At 49.5% G+C, this 21,684-nt stretch overlaps 1 protein-coding gene and 5 non-coding genes across 6 annotated transcripts; 1 reads left to right on the top strand and 5 right to left on the bottom strand.

The window, feature by feature from the left end:
• Positions 1-2,642: 2,642 nt before the first annotated feature.
• Positions 2,643-5,260, bottom strand: UBC (ubiquitin C). The gene is made up of 2 exons (XM_069496820.1): positions 5,184-5,260; positions 2,643-4,302 (listed from the first exon to the last, which is right to left on the bottom strand). The coding sequence occupies exon 2, from the start codon at positions 4,297-4,299 to the stop codon at positions 2,698-2,700; it is 1,602 nt and encodes a 533-aa protein (XP_069352921.1). The 5' UTR covers positions 4,300-4,302; positions 5,184-5,260; the 3' UTR covers positions 2,643-2,697.
• Positions 5,261-11,494: 6,234 nt separating this feature from the next.
• TRNAA-UGC (transfer RNA alanine (anticodon UGC)) lies at positions 11,495-11,566 on the bottom strand. The gene has a single exon. It is a non-coding gene; the product is annotated as a tRNA-Ala (tRNA).
• Positions 11,567-14,164: 2,598 nt separating this feature from the next.
• On the bottom strand, positions 14,165-14,236 carry TRNAD-GUC (transfer RNA aspartic acid (anticodon GUC)). Its single transcript has one exon. It is a non-coding gene; the product is annotated as a tRNA-Asp (tRNA).
• Positions 14,237-14,707: 471 nt separating this feature from the next.
• Positions 14,708-14,780, bottom strand: TRNAF-GAA (transfer RNA phenylalanine (anticodon GAA)). The gene has a single exon. It is a non-coding gene; the product is annotated as a tRNA-Phe (tRNA).
• Positions 14,781-20,511: 5,731 nt separating this feature from the next.
• On the bottom strand, positions 20,512-20,583 carry TRNAD-GUC (transfer RNA aspartic acid (anticodon GUC)). The gene has a single exon. It is a non-coding gene; the product is annotated as a tRNA-Asp (tRNA).
• Positions 20,584-20,805: 222 nt separating this feature from the next.
• Positions 20,806-20,877, top strand: TRNAA-UGC (transfer RNA alanine (anticodon UGC)). Its single transcript has one exon. It is a non-coding gene; the product is annotated as a tRNA-Ala (tRNA).
• Positions 20,878-21,684: the final 807 nt, after the last annotated feature.

Here is a 21,684-nt window from a genome sequence, read left to right as displayed (position 1 = left end):
AAGTAGATTTTGCTCATTGCCCTCACGTTCCCTTCTTGAAATCCCGTCTTTCACATTTAAAAAAAAAATCCAAATTAAAAAACAAAATAGTATGATAGTATGATCCCTTTGTCAGTTCAAATTTTAATAACCTATCCTACAGAAATATTAGTATACCAAAGATATATGTTTAAGGATGTACTTTGCAGCAACAATGTAATAGCAAAAACCTGGAAACAAATGTTTGTGGACAGGTTAAATAAATCATAGGGCAGCAATACAACAGAATACTGGCAAAAGCAATTAAAAAGAATGAGGCAGATCTAGATATGCTAGCACAGAAAGATGTCCCTAATTACCTAGTCCAAAAACAAACAAAAAACCCCTGAGAAACATTATACTGAGAATGGTTGAATTTGTGTGTGTACACATGCACATGTACATAATAAATACATTACACAAGTAAAAAGTCCAAAAGAATATCAAACTGTTCAAAGTAGTTATCCCTGGGAAGTGAAATCCCAGGTGATTAGGAATTTAGGTGGGTTACTATCACCTGACTTTATAAACTGTGTACACGCACCCCATGCATGCATATGTAAGCACAATTTATAATTAAAAACAGGCAAACATTTTCCTAGCTTTTTTCCCTGGGGATAAGCATTTAAGTAAATTTCATTTTCATCACTAATTTTATTAACGTGCTAATGTTGCTCTGTAACTTGTTTTCAAAACCTTTCTAGTATCTACACCTTTAATCAGCAATTCCTCTCATTGAACTTGATAGGAAGCACTTTAAAGGAGCCAACTGTTCTTCAGTGAGTTTTGAAGTCAGCATCTTCACTCCTACAACACTCAGTGTATTGTTTCTAAAGTCACTGGTAAGAATTTTTCTTTTTGAGGTGAGGACCTCTGTTGTCCAGGCTGGTCTCAAATCCTCCTTCAGCCTCCCAAGTAGCTGAATTACAGGCACATGTCACCGCACCTAGGCTCACAGATTTATTAAATAGAAATGCTCCCTCGACACCAAGATCCTTCTGGCTCTGTGCAACGCACCCAGGATCTCTGCCTTAAGGAGCACTGACCTGTTAACACCGAGATGTCCTACCCCCACGTGTTCAAGAACAGCATTATTGGCCACTTCCTTGTACTTGATTTCCGGATGCAACTCTCAAGGCCGTTTTCAAAACCCACTCAACGCTAACTTAGGAACCTGACGATGCCTGTCATCAGTGAACGTCTCTAAGACACTATTCAGGTTTTTTTTTTTTTTTTTCCTTGCACCAAGGCCACCCTGGCCTTACCGTGTGTTAAAGTCACACAAAAACTAGCAAACTAGCAGGAAGTGATTAGCAGCCTGGTGGTTGAGTTGCTTGGGGTTTGTAACGTTCTTGACCTATGTGCTCACTTGCATGGGTGAGTCACACAAATTCAGTTTATCACATATTAGAAGCATTGATGTCAACATCAAGTAAAAACTTGACACACTTACAAATTAATTCATTTCTCAAACCTGCTGATCCCTAAAGCTGACTGGTTTAAACTTGTTCACTCTTACCAGCTTTACATCACAGCAGCATTCCAGAGCACAGGATATTCATTGATCTCCTAAATCTGAAGGGATTTGGGGGAGGGAGTGCAGTGTCATCCTTTGGAAAAGCAATCCCTACTTTCAAGTCCTTTACAGGACTGGATTTGAGGTGCCCACCACCTGGCTCAAACCAGCTTCCTTGCAACCCCCACCTTCAGTTGCAGTTAGTTAACATTTAACTCCTTACCGGTACCATGACTGGGCAAATGCCACAGAACACTTGTGCACATTGAGACCAGGGACCAAATGCCTCACCCACCAATTAGGTTATGTAAGAGCCCTTTGTCTATGGGCACCACATAAAATTTGAAAAATCAAGTTCATTCTGACAGGTTAATTTCAACGTTAATTGTACCGTTTCCATGAACAGTTTTCATTCCTTAATTCCTATACATGCTTGGCTATTACACTTCTAATACATGTTACCTGCCACATACTTTTTTAACACATTGCTGTGCTAGGAAAAAAAAATTTTTCCCTCAGGGCCATGGTGTTTCTTTATGAAAATAGAATAAAAACTTTGAAAACAAAATGAATCTAATGAAAAAATTTTCCTGTGCAGTTATAGGCAACTTGAGAAAGAGTTCGGCTCCCAAGGTGAAGACACCTGTTAGACTTCACGAGGCCCCAGGCTCAAACCTAGTGAGTTAAATACAACTCACATGGCAGTTAATGTATTAAAATCTGACCAAATGACTCTACACAGCTCAATATGCATTTATATACAGCTATGTATTAAAGCTTTTCTGTAGATCCCATCACTCCCACCCTTTTTAGTACCTTTCTGCTGTTGCAGCAGCTTTCCCATTCTCAGTTACCTGACACCATCCCCAAACCATTTTTAAAATCTAGAGCTCACAGGTACATCCACATATGAAAAATGCTTTCACCTCTGAACAGCCTGGTTTTTATTTGTACCCACCTGCTACAGTTCTACATAAAAGGCCACTTTTCACCAACATCTTAACTCAGTTACCATGAATAGTTGGAAAACTAAAAACTCTGGTCCATCCCCCACACCCCAATGTAATTCAAAAGAACCTTAAGAAAAACAAAAATCACACTATTTGGGAATGCAACAACTTTATTGAAAGAAAAGTGCAATGAAATTTGTTGAAAGCTTAAACTTAGACACCTCCCCTCAAGCGCAGGACCAAGTGCAGGGTGGACTCTTTCTGGATGTTGTAGTCGGACAGGGTGCGCCCATCTTCCAGCTGCTTCCCAGCAAAGATCAGCCTCTGCTGGTCAGGGGGGATGCCCTCCTTGTCTTGGATCTTTGCCTTGACATTCTCGATGGTGTCACTGGGCTCAACCTCCAGGGTGATGGTCTTGCCAGTCAGGGTCTTCACGAAGATCTGCATCCCACCTCTGAGACGGAGCACCAGGTGCAGGGTGGACTCTTTCTGGATGTTGTAGTCGGACAGGGTGCGCCCATCTTCCAGCTGCTTCCCAGCAAAGATCAGCCTCTGCTGGTCAGGGGGGATGCCCTCCTTGTCTTGGATCTTTGCCTTGACATTCTCAATGGTGTCGCTGGGCTCAACCTCGAGGGTGATGGTCTTGCCGGTCAGGGTCTTCACGAAGATCTGCATCCCACCTCTGAGACGGAGCACCAGGTGCAGGGTGGACTCTTTCTGGATGTTGTAGTCGGACAGGGTGCGCCCATCTTCCAGCTGCTTCCCAGCAAAGATCAGCCTCTGCTGGTCAGGGGGGATGCCCTCCTTGTCTTGGATCTTTGCCTTGACATTCTCAATGGTGTCGCTGGGCTCGACCTCGAGGGTGATGGTCTTGCCGGTCAGGGTCTTCACGAAGATCTGCATCCCACCTCTGAGACGGAGCACCAGGTGCAGGGTGGACTCTTTCTGGATGTTGTAGTCGGACAGGGTGCGCCCATCTTCCAGCTGCTTCCCAGCAAAGATCAGCCTCTGCTGGTCAGGGGGGATGCCCTCCTTGTCTTGGATCTTTGCCTTGACATTCTCGATGGTGTCGCTGGGCTCGACCTCCAGGGTGATGGTCTTGCCGGTCAGGGTCTTCACGAAGATCTGCATCCCACCTCTGAGACGGAGCACCAGGTGCAGGGTGGACTCTTTCTGGATGTTGTAGTCAGACAGGGTGCGCCCATCTTCCAGCTGCTTCCCAGCAAAGATCAGCCTCTGCTGGTCAGGGGGGATGCCCTCCTTGTCTTGGATCTTTGCCTTGACATTCTCGATGGTGTCGCTGGGCTCAACCTCCAGGGTGATGGTCTTGCCAGTCAGGGTCTTCACGAAGATCTGCATCCCACCTCTGAGACGGAGCACCAGGTGCAGGGTGGACTCTTTCTGGATGTTGTAGTCGGACAGGGTGCGCCCATCTTCCAGCTGCTTCCCAGCAAAGATCAGCCTCTGCTGGTCAGGGGGGATGCCCTCCTTGTCTTGGATCTTTGCCTTGACATTCTCAATGGTGTCGCTGGGCTCAACCTCGAGGGTGATGGTCTTGCCGGTCAGGGTCTTCACGAAGATCTGCATCCCACCTCTGAGACGGAGCACCAGGTGCAGGGTGGACTCTTTCTGGATGTTGTAGTCGGACAGGGTGCGCCCATCTTCCAGCTGCTTCCCAGCAAAGATCAGCCTCTGCTGGTCAGGGGGGATGCCCTCCTTGTCTTGGATCTTTGCCTTGACATTCTCGATGGTGTCGCTGGGCTCGACCTCGAGGGTGATGGTCTTGCCAGTCAGGGTCTTCACGAAGATCTGCATTGTCTGTTACAGGAAAAAAAAAAAAAAAAAAAGAAAGAAAGAAAGAAAGAAAGAAAAGAAAAGAAAAAGAAAAAAAACCACCGAAAGAGTTTAGCATACAATTCGCTGGCATTCCTAACGTTGACAGTTAAATGTCATTTTATATTGGCCCCAACATTTAAACTAGAAAACCTGCCTAAGAAATTTCCCCCAACACACAGGTCAGACCTGACTACTCAGGAGGTAAAGCTCAGAAACTGACCCAAGTAAACCCAGGGGCCCCGCTCATCCCCGCCTCACCCGCTGTCTGGCCCCTGTCAACTAAGGAGGTCTCCTCCAGGCCCAAACCCTGTGTCCTGCGACCGAGGAACACCTACCACCGGCACACCGCCAGGTGGCCCCACCCTGCATTATGAGCCAACATAGGTGACGTCACGTGACTGTAATGGTGCGCTCCGTCCCCCCCCCCCCGTGCCGAGCAGCGCCGCCATAGCTGCCGCCCCATCAACAGCAGAGAACCCGAGTTTTTCAGTCAAGCGTCAGAAACAAACGCCTCACGTCAGAGTCCCCACCAGTTCCCGACCCCCGTCCGACAACACTCCGTCATCTCCCGCCTTCGTTAAGGCCTCGGGGCCCTTCCGTGTTTCCCTCCCACCCACCATCCCCCGTCCTTGTCTCCCCACCGCTCAGGCCTCCTCATGGCCAAGCGTATTCCAATCCCGGTTCGGAAACAGCTGCCGTTTTGCGGCCTCCCCCACCCCAGGGCCACCCTGCTCGCGGCCCAGCAGAATAACAACCCCGGCGACCGCTCCGCCCGCGGCGGGCCGACAGGCAGCCCTACCCCCCGCGTCCCTCGCGGCCTCACGGCCGCTGAGCCCCAGACCGGCCGGCAACGCTCCACTCACCAAGCGGTGTTGGCAGCAGCTCACACGGTAGCACAGCAACTCCAAGCCCGGCCTCGACGGAACTTGCTGCGCCACACCCGGCACTTCCTTATATAGGTCATCGGCGGCCGCCGCCCCGAACAGATCCCTCCGCAGAAACGCCGAGAACGGACTACTTTCTTCCACACCTTCCGGTCTCTGTAAAGAAAATTAGTGCCAGGAGTCATCCCGTTCCCCTCCTAACATGTTCTCCTGCTGAGGCTGGGGCTCTGGGGCTGAATCTGGTGGGGACTGGGCCGCCGCCCTGAACGACCTGGCGGAGGGATCAGCGCGCTCGGTGCGCGCAGCGTCTCCTGACGCGGCCGGCGCTCGCCCTGGGGGAGGGGAGCCGGCTTGGGGGGAGGCGGGAAAACCCGGCGCGGACTCCGCGGCTTCGGGAGCGGACGGGCGGCCCGAGTCCCTGAGCCCCGGCCCCTGTTCCCGGGCCTTTCGGCCCCAACGGTCCCCGCGCGACGCGAGACCCGCCGTTGGCGGCCGAGGGGCTCGGGCCGAGCGCCGCCCGCGGGGTCGGGGTCCCGCACCCTCGCGCGTTCCCTGCCTGGCCCAGCCCGCGGGACTGACGGGGCTTTATTAGGGTCACGATGAAGATAATAACGGTGTTTTTGTTTCGCCACGTTCCCTTCCCGCCGCCCCCGGCCCGTGACGGGGGCTCCCCGGGACCCCAGCCCCCCGCTCGGGACGGCCCGGCCCATCCCCCGCCGAGCGGGCACCGGGACAGGGGCCGTGACTCGGCAGATCTGTGCGCGGGACGCAGGCTGAGGCCTCGGGCCCTGGGGACAAGTCGGTGGTCCCCAGACTAATGACCGAAAGATAACTTTCCCGCAGGGAAACGACTCTGGCGTGTTCAGGTGGGATTTGGGACAGAAAGGTGGAAAATCCATACATTTTAAAACTGTTGCAGCTGCAAGCTGAAGGCTGCTCAAACTAGATTTTTCTAGGCTGTTCTCTAGCCTTCCTGGGTATTCCAGGCGGCTGTGGGGGTGAGGAGGTCACACCGGGTGTCAACAAGGAGGCGTTGAAATTTCAGTTGTGTTCGTGTGTGGTATACTCAGAAGTTGAACCCACTGAACCCCGAGATTTTAAAAGACACGAATGTCAGTCCTGTGTATTTCTGGGGGGGGGGGAATGTAAATATGTCAAATATGAAATGTCATTCTACAGGCAAATTCCATTTTGATAGAGAGGAGAAAAAGGCTCACCAGCCAGATTTTTTATTTTTACCACAACCTATTTTGTGATCCCTATGTGTTATTTCGTCAGCATATTTTTTTAAGTGTTTAAAAATGTAGGACTAGGGTGAAATTTTAAAGCAGGTTTTTAAAAGTTTACAGTGAAATGTCTCCCTCATGCCCTCGATTTCCCACCCAAGGTTCATTCTGGACTCTTCTAGAACAAGTCTGTTTCTAGAAATGTGGGAGTGGAGATTAATTTGATTTCTATCCTTAAAGCCTTAAAAAAAAAAAAAAAAGGAGGCTACTAACTGAAAAGTGTGCCATTAGGAAAAGGCTCCATTCTTTTAAATTATGAACATTATTTTATTTAAATAATATTAAAATATGAATCAAACGTGCTATGTATTTTCAATGGTAACCTATCTTTGTATGTATTTATGAAAATACCAGGTCTGAGCCTTTTTGGAAATAGACTTTAACCTCTCTAATTTTTAACATTTTCCAAAGAGAATGAAGTCATGTGTTACTGGGAAATGAGTAATAAAAGACATGAATCTCAGCCCTGTATATTTCTGGGAAAGGAAATTTAAATATGTCAAATATGAAATGTGTTTCTACAGGCAAATTCCATTTTGATAAAAGAGGGAGGAAAAAAGGCTCACCAGCCGATTTGTTTATTTTTACCCCAGCCTGATTATATAACGTGTCATTTTCCAGGATTAACAAGAGACCCCAGTGATTTCCAAAACAGATTTCTGGCGAAGGTTATTTCTACATTTCAGGAAAGAGTTTTTAAAGGAACAAAAAGCCAGGGTTCTTTCTAAGGCGGCCAGGCCTGGTTTCAAACCGCACCCTGTTTTTGACTGCGTGGCTTTGCTGCAAGCCTTGTGATTCACGTTGTTTAAAGGCTGAGTCACCAGCTTTGTGACATGGCTTTTTCAAAGTCTTAAAAGGTACAGGGAAAAACAGCCCTGATTCCATGGGTGGGGGAGGGAGGAGAGGAGGAGGAAGGAGGAAGAGGAGGGGCTGGGGGTGGGGTGGGGGAATGGGCCAAGGGTTAGTTAGGTCAAAAGAGAAACTGATGTCGCAGGTGGAAGAATTCTCAGACACACCCCAGCATTCCCTAACTTAGGTCGGCCAGTGGGTTGTTGCTGAAGGAAACATTTCTCCAAGAGCAATGAGGTCAGAGGGAGGGGGGGAGAAAATGGCGTCCTAAAGGGCGGTGGCAGAACTGTGGTTCTCAACTAAAAGTGATTTGCCCTTCAGGGGACATTTGGCAATGTCAGGCGGCACTTTTGGTTGTCACAACTGTGAGGGGCGGCAGGTAGGGGTGCTACCGCTAGCCCCGAGGGGTAGATGCCAGATGCTGCTGAACATTCTGCAGTGTCCCCAAGACACAGACTCACTCATCCAGCCCAAAATGTCAACAGTGCAAGTTGAGAAACCCTGCCCTACAGAGGACTTCTGTTGTTGTTACAACTGCTTATCCATTTTCTGAAAAGGGTTCCCAAGGCCTAAATGTCCCACTTGGACTCATGAGTCAGGTATCAAGTCACGCTCCTAAAACCTAAACCCTCCCGACCTGGAACGGGATGTGCTGGGATGTGCTAGAATGTGCGAGAAGCAGGATGAGTCATTGGATCCATTTTCAGTTCGTTCCACCCACAGATCCGTCCTTTGCAGGCACCCCAGAAAAGATTGCTTCAGAGCTGGCACCAATGGCAAAGGGACAGAGGCCCAGCAACAGGGCGGGATTGGCAGGCAGACCGGAGCACGTGATGGGCTGAGCTCACAAAGGGCCTGGGTGTTGGGCTGCGGCTGAGGAGGGTGGGGGTGGACTCGTGCCTGCCTGTCCGCCTGCTTTTCTTGCTTCCCTCAAAGGATTCAATTCCCCCAAGGTCACAACCTTGCATGTGACTTAATCCTGCACCAAGAAGCTGTCTGAGTACATAAGGGTCAGCAAACATGTTCCACCCAAGAGAAAGCGTGAAATCAGAGGGCTGGGTGGGAACGCTTTGTCATCGCTTATATAACCATAAAAGGTTGTCAAGGGTATCTGCAGGTTAGAGGCCTCGCAAACAGGAAAAAAAAACAACCCAAGGGATTTTGTTCTTTTTCCTGTTTACCTATGTGCTTCTGAATTGTGTGGCGGAACACAAACTGCTCCATCTTAAAAATAACCAACTCATCCCACACTTGTCAAAATCGGACTTAAGGTCTAGTCTCCAAATTTGCCTGCTTTAGGAAGATTAGAAAGTGATTTAACCTATTTAGGCTTTGTTTTTGTCGTCGTTTGTTTGGCTTTGTTTTTAAATTGTAGTAAAATACACATAACATAAAACTTATCATTTTTAAGTATACAGGTCGGTAGTGTTAAGGACATTCACAATGTGCGACTGTCACCACCATCCATCTCCAGAACTGTTCTCATCTTGTCCAAAGGAAACTGTCCCCATTAATCAACTCCCTGTTCTTCTTCCCCAAGGCCCTGGCACCTGCCATTCCACTCCCTGTCTCTGTGAATGTGACTACTCTGGCAACCTCATATAATGGGCTTTGTTTAATTATTATTATTTTTTATCTTTAAAATTTATTTTTAGAGACAGAGTCTTGCTCTGTTGCCCGGACTAGAGTGCTGTCAGCCTACCTCACAGCAACCTCAAACTCCTGGGCTCAAGCAATCCTCCTGCCTCAGCCTCCCGAGTAGCTGGGACTACAGGCATGTGCCACCATGCCCAGCTAATTTTTTCTATATATTTTTAGTTGTCCAGCTAATTTCTTTTTATTTTTAGAATCTTACTCTTGCTGAAGCTGGTCTTGAACTCCTGAACCCAAGCCATCCTCCCACCTTGGCGTCCCAGAGTGCTAGGATTATAGGCGTGAGCCACCACACCCGGCCTGTTTAATTAAATGTAAAATAAAATATAGTAGTTGAGAAAATGTTTTCTCTTAAAGATTTTTTTTTTTTTTTTTTTTTTTTTTTGAGACAGAGTCTCACTCTGTCGCCCGGGCTCGAGTGAGTGCCGTGGCGTCAGCCTAGCTCACAGCAACCTCAAACTCCTGGGCTTAAGCGATCCTACTGCCTCAGCCTCCCGAGTAGCTGGGACTACAGGCATGCGCCACCATGCCTGGCTAATTTTTTCCTCTATATATTTTTAGTTGGCCATATAATTTCTTTCTATTTTTAGTAGAGATGGGGGTCTCGCTCTTGCTCAGGCTGGTCTCGAACTCCTGACCTCGAGCGATCCACCCGCCTCGGCCTCCCAGAGTGCTAGGATTACAGGCGTGAGCCACCGCGCCCGGCCTCTCTTAAAGATTAATGATTTTTCTGGAAAGCTCCAGTTCCTAACACAAGCCTCTAACAGTAACAACTCCTTATGGTATTTTTTTCCGTGTTACGTATGCGCTGTCAAGGGAAAAGAAGCCAAACTGTGTAAAATAATTTAAAGATGTTTATTCTGAGTCGAATCTGAGGACCCTGACCCGGTTTTACACATTTCAGGGAGACAGGAATTACAGGTAAAGTCATAAGTCAATACATGGAAGGCAAACATTGGTTTGACCTGAAAAGGTGGGACATCTCAAAGTGGGAGCTTTCTTGGGCTGGGTGCGTGGCTCCCGCCTGTAATCCCAGCGCTCTCAGAGCCCGAGGCAGGAGGATCGCTCAAGGTCAGGAGTTTTAGACCAGCCTGAGGAAGAGTGAAACACCATCTCTAGCATATATATAAAAAAAAGCAGGGGCTTAGAGGTTATAGGTGGGTTTAAATTTAAAGACACTTTGACTTGTAATTGGTTAAAGACTTGAAGTTTTGTCTACAGGCTTGGAACCTTTTAAGATAAGGAGGTCAGTTAATCAGAGACAAGGCTGGGACATACATGTGTTGTGTAAATTGAGGACCTGCAGGTGTTGCTTGCAACAAAGCATGTCTACAAGAAGGGAGGGGCATGATGAGGCCTGTGTGACCTCCGCCCTCCTGGCAGTCAATTCAGTTTTAGGGTATCCGCTTGACCAGGAGGGGGTCCATTCAGTCAGCCGGTTGCGGGGGAAGCCTTAAGATTTTATTTTAGTTGACAGCAGTATTAGAAATATTTAATTACACAAAGTAAAACGGAAGTATATAATTAGTTCCTTATTAGGCCTGATCACTTTAGAAATCATCTTCAACATTCAAGAAAAAAACCTGTTGACATTTAGGGAGAAATAACCTTCACGAAAGCTCATTAGAACAGGAGCTGTCACCGCTGTGTCACCACCTCATTGGTGAGTCATTTCATGAATTTTAGTTTCCTCATCTCAGAAATGAAAGCTGTGCAAAGACCTCCAGATCTAAGATTAGAGGCATTTACCCTTACAGAGGTCCCCAACCTTTTTGGCACCAGGGACAGTTTTCATGGAAGACAATTTTTCCAGGGACGGGGACAGGGATAGGGGAGGGAGTACGGGTTCAGGATCATTCAAGCGCATTACATTTATTGTGCACTTTGTTTCTATTATTTCTACATTGTAACATATAATGAAATAATTACAGAACGCACCCCTGCTCTGACACGAGGCGTCGAGTGAACGGGAGAGGAGCTGACTGCGGGGATTCATCGTGGCCGCAGAGTGGGGTCCCTCTGCCTGTAAGAACTTGTCTTTTATTTGCAGTGATAAAATACAGAAACAGTGAATGAATATAAATGGAAGCGTAATGCACATTAAAGCCACTGATTTCATTCTGTGCCTTTGTGACATGTCACTGAGGAAGCAGAGGCCAAGCCCCGCGTGGGGAGGCCGGTTTGCTTTTGGGGTGCTCCCTCCGCAGACGGTGTGTTGCCCGCAGCACAGAGGAAAGGAGCTGACAAGCAGAGGGGCTCAGCCCTGCGGGTGACTTACACGCTTGCACGCTGATGGCCAGGAATCAATCGACAGTCCTCGAGGCCAGTTCATCACATCACAACGCCACCGAACGTGCAGTAAACTCCCGAAAGGATCATTCTGCTCACTTTTGCTGTGGTTTCCACGGAGTCAGGTTTTGCCTTTTACAGTTTTCTGCTATTACTATTACGGGCGATTTAACGATAGAGAACCATGAACAAAAAGAAACAGTAAAATGTGAGTGGAGATGCCGGGGATCGAACCCGGGGCCTCATACATGCAAAGCATGCGCTCTACCACTGAGCTACATCCCCCTCCCCTTTTGACTGCCTTCTTGAAAATCTCTGTTATACTGTATTCTTAAAGTGGTTTTTGGGTTTTTTTGTTTGTTTTGTTTTGTTTTTCTTTTCTTTTCTTTTTGTGTTTGCACGTGTTTATTTATGTTTCTGGGTTTTATTATTTTTAATTGAGTAGTTGTACACATTTATGGGGTACAATGTGTAATGTTCACATCAGGGTAATTGGTATATCCATCACTCAAACATTTATCATTTCTTTGTGGTGGGAATGTTCAAAATCTGTTTTTCTGGCTATTTGAAAATAGACAATAAGTTGTTGATTATGGTCACCTTATGGTGCCATAGGACACTAGAACTGATTCCTCCTGTTCAGCCACCCTAGCCAGCCGGTGGCTACCCCCCCCCCCATTCCCCACTCCGCTTCTGTGAGGTCAGCTTTTTCAGCCTGCACATAGGAGTTAGGCCATCCAGCATTTACCTTTTTTGGCTTAGCTTATTTCACTTAACATAATGTCCTCCAAACTCCTCCCTGCTGCCTGGAATGACAGGGCTTCATCCTTTCCTCGTGGCTGAGTCGTATTCCATTATGTATACAGACCACTTTATCCATTCATTTTTTGATGGACGCTTAGCTGGATTCCATATCTCGGCCACTGTGAATAGTGCTGCAGTAAATGTTGGGGTGCAAAAAGGGTTTTTTTCTAATTTAAAATTTTGTTTGTTTAAACAGGTTTTAGATTTTAGCAAAAGCAAATCAAAATAAAACGTTTTATGTTCCCCAGATAGGCCCACTCTTCCTAGCCTTGCAGCTAAAACTTCTAGCTGACACCAGAACCAAGGGACAAACGAAAACTGAGTCATTTTTGAACGTTGCTCCTCAGAGACAAGAGAAGGAAGGGAAAATAAGGAGTTTCTTTGCCATACATAAGGGCATCGGCTCGATTGTACCTCTACCCGGAAATCTCTGAGTTCTCGTCCTTAAAAACCATCCCAACCTTCAGTGACTTTGAGGTTTGCACAACAGCTTGAAGACTTTTATTTTCTCCCCAAATAACTCTTCTGAAAATAAAAATGAGCAAACTAAAAAGAAACAGATGCAGGCCCAGAATCAGGGCTTAAACTCAGAGCAATGTGGTTACAACTGCGCGCTGAGAGGAGCCGTCTTTAACCGGGAACTAGCGTCTCCCTGCCCTGCCACCGTGCTCAGTAAACACACCTGGGGAGGGAAGTCACAAGGTTTAGTGTCCTTCAGGTCATCGAGGGGCCATCCAGTGGGCAGGGGGTGGGTGAGAGGGCAGGCAACTGAAGGCGACACCTCTTTCCTCCAGCCTTGAGATGTCTCTCGCCTGTGATGGGGAGACCTCGCCTCAAAAAACGTCCTGCTCCTGGTTCCCCATCCGCCCTCTTACAGCCTGCTGGTGCTGAAACTCTTCGCGCTGAAGGCCAGGGCGATGTCGGAGTCAGTACCCCGGGCACAGGGAGCGCTGGACACCGCGCCAAGGGTGGCATTATTTTGGGTGTGGTTCCTGAGCAAGCCAAGAGATGTTCCCAGGTCAGCAAGTGCCCCTTCTTTGTCTAGCGCCCACCTGCATGGCAGCCAGAGTGGTCTACTCAGAACAAACCTGATTATGTTTCTTCTCCGCACAAAACTCTTAAAATCAAACCCATCCTCCTTACCCTGCATACTCCTTCCAGGCGCTAGGAGATCTGGCTTCTGTTGACAGCTCTGACTTCATTTTCTCCTCCTTCTCTCCCTGTCCCTCAGGGCACCCAGACACACCACCTCCTGCCCACCCCAGGGCCTTTGCACTTGCTGTTCCCTCTGCGGGCAATGCTGTACCCGGCTCTTCTCATTGTCCAGGTCCTGGCTCAAATGTCCCCTCCTCACAGAGGCCTTCCTGACCACCTCTCTAAAGGGGCCCGCGAATCCCACCCATTCCCTACCACACGCCTCTGGTTTGGTTGGTCTTTTTCCGCGGCATTGTTCATTGTCTGTGTCCGTAACTGGGTTGTCGTCTAAACACAGCAGGACCTTGTCTATCCCATGTCCTGCTGCACCCAGGGCCTAGAACAGTGCCTGGCACAGAATAGGTGCTCAGTAAATATGTGCAAAGTGAATGCGAAAAAAGATAAACGAACAGGTGGATAAAAGAATAGGAGTCTGGGAAGGGTGGTGGCTGTATTCAGGAAGGTGAGTCCGCAACCGAATTAGGACAAGGAAACGTGTCAAATCCATTCACGTTTTCTGCAGGGCCAAGCTCGGGGCCGGGGCCAAACACGATGAAACACCGGCGGCAGAGGGAGCTGTTCCGGCCTCCAAAGCCGACGCTCGGCGTTCTGTAAGCTCAACAATTTGCAGCAGGGGTGACACTTCGGGATGAGAAGACTGCCTCTCTTCCTCTCTCCTTACCGTGCCACCAACTCTTGGGGACCCAGAGAGTGACAGGGACCAGGCAGCACGTCCACAGAAAAGCCAACGGATGGAATCCTGCTTGGCTGCTGAGTTTATTTTTCCAGGAAAGAGTAAGGACCGCCTATGAAAATTGAAGAATTTAATTTGTTGGGAAGAGAAATGAAAAAAACGCAGGAACACGGTAAAAGAAACTTAGCAATCTCCCCGTCGGGGAATCGAACCCCGGTCTCCCGCGTGACAGGCGGGGATACTCACCACTATACTAACGAGGACTGGCGCTGGTAGGGCCACCTCAGGTGACTTCTTTAAAGTATGTGTAGCTTCCCCGACATAGACTTTGCGTTCCAAAGAATTAAGTATTTTATATTTTCCCACAAAACAAGGAGTCCCGTTTGACTTAATGCCATTTTGAAGTGACTGTCTCCTACTCGGTCTCTGATTTAGCCACGAGGGATCAGAGAACGGAAATTAATAAACAGACGCAAACATTAACGAACAGACATCAGCAAACATACAACAGAGATTAGCAAGCATTTAAGAAAGGGAAAAACGTGTAGCCAGGAAAACCTTTACCTTGCTTGTTTCACGCAACCGGGGATGTGCAGGGAAGTTTCCATCCCCTTTTGGCTTCCAGCGGATACTGCTCGGGGCTCTTCTAAATTTAGAAAGTGAAACAAAACTTCTATTAACTGGAAAGAATCAGCTTCGTTTATTCCCTTTCCCTGAGAAGAAAAAAGGGGAACTGCCGAAACCCGGGATCGAACCAGGGACCTTTAGATCTTCAGTCTAACGCTCTCCCAACTGAGCTATTTCGGCACCCGTTGTTGCTGAGCTGCGCTTTTATCCTCCTGGTCGTTTCGATGGTCCTGGGTCTTCCCGCTTGGATCTGACGCTGGAAACGCGGACTCAGCGGGAACCCTGCTTTGCTCGCGCAGCGCCTGTGTACAACGGCCCCTGCTCGTCCTTCAAGGCCACCACCCCAGAGAAGCCTTCCCTGATGACGCCTCCCAACAGGACCGAGCCCCTTATAGTACACTGCCAGCTTATTGATTGCTCTCTGGGCCCATGATCTGTCTCCCGGATGGAAGGACAGACCCAAGAGGGGCATGTAAGTCGTCTGCCTCCGCCACTGCTGTGTCCCTCAGTGCCTAGGACACTGCCTGGCACATAGTAGGTGCTTAATAAGTATTGTGGACCAAATGAATGAATGAATGAATCCTAGCTGGGTCAGAGCTCAGCTTTCTCAAGCTCCCTTCTCTGTGCGAAGGAACCTGGTCACCCCCTGAGCAAAGCTCAGGCGGTGCGAGGTGTGGCCAAGATGCTGACCACGCCGAGGCCTGTCGGAGGACGCATGGGCCCAGGTGTGGCCTTCCTCGGGCCAGGGAGTGACTCAGATCCGGCCTCCGAGTGTGCCCTCCATACCTGTGCGCACCTGCTCAGCTTCAAGGCATGCAGAAATCAACAGGTCGGCATGCAGGCTGGGCTCTGGTGCCTCCCTTCCCTTTGGGAAGTGGGCGGGCGGGCGAGTGGGGTGTTGTCTGGGGACACTGAGGAAGTGGGGAGGGCCTTGTTATGTGAAATCATTCCATACGCGTTCACTGACCAGCTGATGACCATGTGGCCCATCAACGAATCCGTATACAAGATGATTCAGTGCAATAGCAAATGCTAAGAAGAAAAATAAATCAGAGTGATGGGATGGAATTGCTGTGGCAGTGGGGGGCAGTATGAGAAGGGGGGAGATCTGAAAAGACCTGAAGAATGAAGGGTCAGCTATGTCAAGACCTGGAAGAAGAGCATCCCAGACAGCGGGAACAGCAAGTGCAAAGGTCCTGAGGTTGAAATCATGTTGAAATGAGGTTGGCTTGTTGGAGGCGCACAGCGGGAGGAAAGAGGGTAGAAGATAGGGCCTGAGAGGTGGGCAGAGGTCAGATCTTGCCATCCTTGAAGGCCTCAGAGAAGGGCTTGGATTTTCCTGTGCCTGTCGGAAAGCCACTGGGGAGTGACATGACTGACATCTTTAGTCTCTCATAGCTGCTGTCCGGAGAGTGGGTGGAGCAGAGTGGCAGCAGGGAGGCCAGCCAGGAGGCTCCTGCGAACAGGCCAGGCGGGGCTGCGCATGGCCCAGGCCAGGCAGGCCGTGGAGGCGTAGACGAAGGGGTGGATCTGAGACAGGGTTTGGAAGGAGGCGGGGAGGCCTCGTTGATGGATTTCACATGAGGACCAGGAAAAAGGAAGGGGCGAAGGTTGACACCCAAGGGTTGGTCTGGGCTCCTGGGCGGATGGTGGATGCTTCTGACCCAGGGCCGGAGCCTCACGGTGAGGGAGGAAATCAAGACGTATCCCTGGGAACACGACTGTATTTGGAGATAGGACCTTTAACGAGGTGATTACACCTTTAACAGGTGGGCGTGGTGGCGCGCACCTGTAGTCCTAACTGCTCAGGAGGCTGAGGCGGGAGGATTGCTTGAGACCAGGAGTTTGAGGCTGCAGTCAGCTATGATGACGCCACTGCACTCTAGTGCAGGCAAGAGACTGAGACCATGTCTCAAAAAAAATTGGAAAGCAAAAACATTCCCGCAGTCTCATGGCCACGCTTAATACTTACTACTTATTCACTTTGTTATGTTCCCCCGTGGTTTTCTTTCAAATCATTCAGTTCATACAACTCATCTCCCATGTTTCTCATTTGACACTATATCGGCTCAATGCTTAGCATGTAGAAGGCTGTCAATAAATATTTTTTTAATAAATGAGTTACAACGTCTTAATTACTGTATTGGGCTTCCCGGTCTGCTGTGACAGATCACTACAAACTATGGGGGTTAAAACAACAGAAATTGATTCTCTCCCAGTTCTGGAGGCCAGAAGTCCAAAGTAAAGATGTCAGCAGGGTTGGGTCCTTCTGGAGGCTATGGTGGAGACCCTGTCCCACCTCTCACTCGTGGCTCCTGGCGGTGGCCGGCACTGCGGTGTTCTGTGGCTTGTAGACGCATCACTCCACTCTCTGCTCTCTTCACGCCGGCTTCTCCTCCACAACTCTGCGTTTTCCTCTTTTCTCTCTCTTATCAGGGCAGGTCACTGGATTTAGGAAGCACGCTAATCCAGAATGGTCTCATCTTGAGATGCTTAACTTGATGACGTGTGCAAAGACCCTTATTCCACGTAAGGTCACATTTTGAGGTTCCAGGTGGACGCATCTTATGGGGCCACTATACATCCCGCTGCAATTACCATCACGTTATTTTATTTTTATGACTTGATTTTTTAAATCAAAATGTGCTCAATATCAAGAATCATAGAAAAGTATGAGTATGTGAACGAATACACACCCATCTCCCTCTGCTGGAAAACATTCCCCGGTGACAGTGAGCGGCATTCCCAGCCTCTCTCCTGCAGATACGCACAGAGAGAATGATCGACGGAGAGACGGACAGACCACTGATGTTAACATGGGATCATATTCTATGTAAGGCAGCAACACTAATTTTAATTTAACAAAAGAAAAAGAAACCATAAGTGAAATTGAAGGAATTACTGAACTTCAGATAAATGTTTTTTTCACCCCACAAAATAGTTTCCAATCAATGCCTCTGCGTTGAGGAAAAAGATTATGAAAAAAAATTAAGCATTCAGAGGCATTTTTAAGGAATTCATATCAATTTAAATTGACACGTGCTGTTCATCACCTGATATCTAGTAATTCAGTGAACGGATCTTCTGATCCGGGGCGACCTAGGTTTGTGCGCCTACGTGTTTCCTTCTGTATTGAAGATTTGTTTCACTGAAGGCAAAATCGCACACAGGGAATTACAATGTCAGAGTGCGGAATAGATGCGGAGGATCCTGCGGCCGCCTTCTCCCCACTCCATCCCTGTCTGCCCCAAGCAAGACTTCTGGTCATCTCCTTGAAGTACATGCATGTTTTTCTTTGTATTGAGGTGAACCCCACGTGACATACAAGTAACCATTTTAAAGTGAACAATTCAGTGGCATTTAGTACATTCACCCTGTTGTGCCCCCACCACCCCGATCTAGTTCCAGACATTTTCATCTTCCAAAAAAACAATCCCATACCCATTAGCAGTCATACCTCATTATGCCCTTTCCCCGCCCCCTTGCAAACACCAATCTGCTTTCTGTCTCTAGGATTTTGGTCATAAAAAGAAAAAAAATCACAAACAGAGAGAGATTCTCTAAAAGAAATTTATCTGGAGTCTCTCGATGGGAATATGCATGCCTTAGTAAACCGTGTATTCTGGGAAGTAAAGGAAGACACAGGCATTTAAAGGAAAAAATGAGGAGGATTACATAAACTGTGTTGAAATAATTATCCTTGGCTGTGAAGATCAGTAACAAGGGTGACTCCAGTCTGAGGGTGTACAGGCAGTTGCTGGTCAGATGTCCTTGCCCAGGTATTTCTTGTGTCAGGTTGCAAAGGCCCTTGTGCGAGGCTGTGGTTTTTGTGGCGTTTGTTGTTAGCAGGCACGCGAGCACCGTCTTCCTGGCTCTATTCTCAGGGTTTTCTTAACAACAGTGACTCCATTTTCATTCTGACAACTGTGACAATATCACAGGCCCAAAGTGGTAACCTCTGTTTTACTTCCATTTATTGAAATACTTGTAAGAGAAAACTTTTTCCATAAGTTTTATTAACAAATCATGTTTTCCTCTTCTGTAAGTCCATTAACAGTTGATTGTGATCTATTTGTATTTTAGGATTTTCCTTAGTGATTTGAATAAATTATTTCTATACTAAAGATATTAATCCTTTGGTAGAGTTTTTTCAAAAAAGATTTTCTACCTGTACCAAAGTAGTACCTGGACATAGTTAACAAAAATAATACTTAAAGGCTCGTAATGAAGGAAACACCTTTTCTGTTTCTGTGCAGAGAAGTCAGGCAAGGCCTTGGAATTCCCTTTATCCTTGTAAGACAGAACTGTTTAATATGCTACCGTACTTTTCTTCACATTTAGTAGGTTTTGATTTTGATTCTTCACTCTGTCGCCCGGGCTAGAGTGCAGTGGCGTCATCATAGCTCAGTGCAACCTCCAGCTCCTGAGCTCAAGCCATCCTCCTGCCTCAGCCTCCCGGATTGCTGGAATCACAGGCCCAGGCCACCGTCCCCAGCCTGAACTGATATTTTTAAGGTAAAAGGAAAAAGATGTTCCTTGAGCCAAGACGTTGATTGGACGTTTCCATAGTTTCAGGATTTCAGTTAAATATGGAGTAGTATAAAGAAGAGAGAATAAAAAGGCCAATAAAGTCCCTGCCCATATAAACTGTGTTGGAATAAAGAGAAAGAAAAGAAGACAAAAGAAAACAAGAGAAAACAAAAGAAAAGAAACGAAAAGAACAGAACATGTATAAGGTTAAAAAAACTTGTAACAAGGAGGAACGAGGGGCTACGGCAGGGGACCCCCTCTGGGTTTCGTTAAAGGACAGCAGTTTCCCTTGACTGCTAGAACCCAGGCGTATCATTTTGATAAAAAGCGAATACGGCAGGAAAGAAAGGAGGGAGGGAGAGAAACCAAACGCAAACGGCCCAGAAAAGAGTGGAACTGGAGAGTCAGGGTCACACTCCCACCTGCCGTCCCGGCGTTGCTCCCTCAAGGTCACCTGTGTCGGGAGTGGACTGCGCTGGGTGTGACCCGGGACGCGCTGTGCAGCCGTCTCTGCGCGGCGCCCCTCGCCCGTGGGACGTGCATACAGCAGGCCGTGCGGAACGTGCATACAGCAGGCCCTGCGGGGCGTGCGTGCATACAGCAGGCCGTGCGGGACGTGCATACAGCAGGCCGTGCGGGGCGTGCGTGCGTACAGGAGACCGTGCGGGACGTGCATACAGCAGGCCCTGCGGGGCGTGCGTGCGTACAGGAGGCCCTGCGGGGCGTGCATACAGCAGGCCGTGCGGGACGTGCAAACAGCAGGCCCTGCGGGGCGTGCGTGCGTACAGGAGACCGTGCGGGACGTGCATACAGCAGGCCGTGCGGGGCTTGCATACAGCAGGCCGTGCGGGACGTGCGTGCACACAGGAGGCCGTGCGGAGCGTGCACACAGCAGGCCCTGCGGGGCGTGCACACAGCAGGCCGTGCGGGACGTGCGTGCGTACAGGAGGCCGTGCGGGGCTTGCATACAGCAGGCCGTGCGGGGACGTGCGTGCATACAGCAGGCCCTGCGGGGCGTGCATACAGCAGGCCTACCCGGGGGCCGTGGTGCGCGCTCAGCAGCGGAAGGCGCTACGGCGCTGACGCACACTCCCGCGCGTTCTGCGGCGCGTGGTCAGGCTGCGGCTGTCCCTGCGGTGCAGACCACAAACATAAACATGAAACACGACACACCTTTGTGCGTCTACGGACGCATTTTTTTGCCACAAAAGGGAACCCACCGTGTGCCTCACTACCTTCGCTTAACGACGTCCTTGCGGGGCAGGAAGCACCCCGGAAGGGCCCTTATTCACACTGTCACAGGTGCCACCCGCACTGTGATGTGATGTGCACAACGTCGTCCATCCACACAGCACGTCACGCGGTTCAAAACACTCAGAGCCTCCCCGTCGGGGAATCGAACCCCGGTCTCCCGCGTGACAGGCGGGGATACTCACCACTATACTAACGAGGACGGGCCGCAATAAACCTTCCCCTGTTCAGCTCCTATGGACACGGCATCCTCCGCTGCGGCTCGCGCCGGCTGCGGTCCCGGCGCCGCCGACCAGGGGCTTCCCCGGGGCGCGGAGGGGCCCCCGCAGCCGACGGAGGCTCCGGCACTCGGGGCGGGGAACCCGCGCAGCCCAGCCGGGGCCACTTCCCGTATCTGCGATCACGAAAGCCGCCGCTCGGGCGAGGGGATGTAGCTCAGTGGTAGAGCGCATGCTTTGCATGTATGAGGCCCCGGGTTCAATCCCCGGCATCTCCACTCTTTTCCTGCTTTTCCTTGTAAATCGCATTCACAAGGTTATGATGGAGAGAAAAACCGCGAAAGGGACAGGGGTTGTGGCGCGCGCCTGTCGCTTGAGTCCAGGAGGCCGCGGTGAGCTGTGATCGCGTCACTGCACTCCAGCGAGACCCTGTCTCCGTAAAAAGCGAAAAACCCGAAAAACTGACACTCCTAGTTGTTCATCCCCTCAAGCAGGTTTCTACGCTGTATTCCCGAGCAGGGTTCTGCACTCGGCCGTGCATTCAGTGACTCCTGAGTGTCAGGTGATGCGCACGCATTGAGCACCTGCTGTGTGCCCGAGTATCCCCGGGGAAGACGGGCAAGGTGAGGTTTCCTCGCCTTCCTGGACTTTGTATTTCAGACCGGGAGACCGACAGGGAGCAAGCAGTGATGCGCTTTATGAAGACGCAGTAGTGATGAGATGGAAAGTCTAGGGGTGTATGTGCAGGGGCTGCTTTAGAGAAGCCGTCGGCGGACGGGTCTGCAGGAAGGGGGCCTGGCAAGGGCGAGAGCCCTGGGGCTGGAGAAGGGCCCGCGTGCAGAGCTCAGCGAGCGAGGATGATGCAGGGGAGCGAGGGGATCAGATTTAGGGTTAAGGCTCCCTCTGGCGGCCACGTGGAGGACACACACCGGGCGGCTGCGGGGACGTCAGACCGGGGAGGAGGTGCAGCCGTGGTCCAGGCGGGCTGCAGAAGGCTTGCGCCAGGGGGGCGGTGGAGGTGCAGCCTGAGCGGGCCATGGACATGTCCAGGAGGTGTTTGCCTAATGTTCCCTAACACGGTCACC

The sequence above is a fragment of the Eulemur rufifrons genome, chromosome 21, assembly GCF_041146395.1.
Source record: "Eulemur rufifrons isolate Redbay chromosome 21, OSU_ERuf_1, whole genome shotgun sequence".
Lineage (NCBI taxonomy): Eukaryota > Metazoa > Chordata > Mammalia > Primates > Lemuridae > Eulemur > Eulemur rufifrons.
This window is presented reverse-complemented; position numbering and strand designations above follow the sequence as displayed.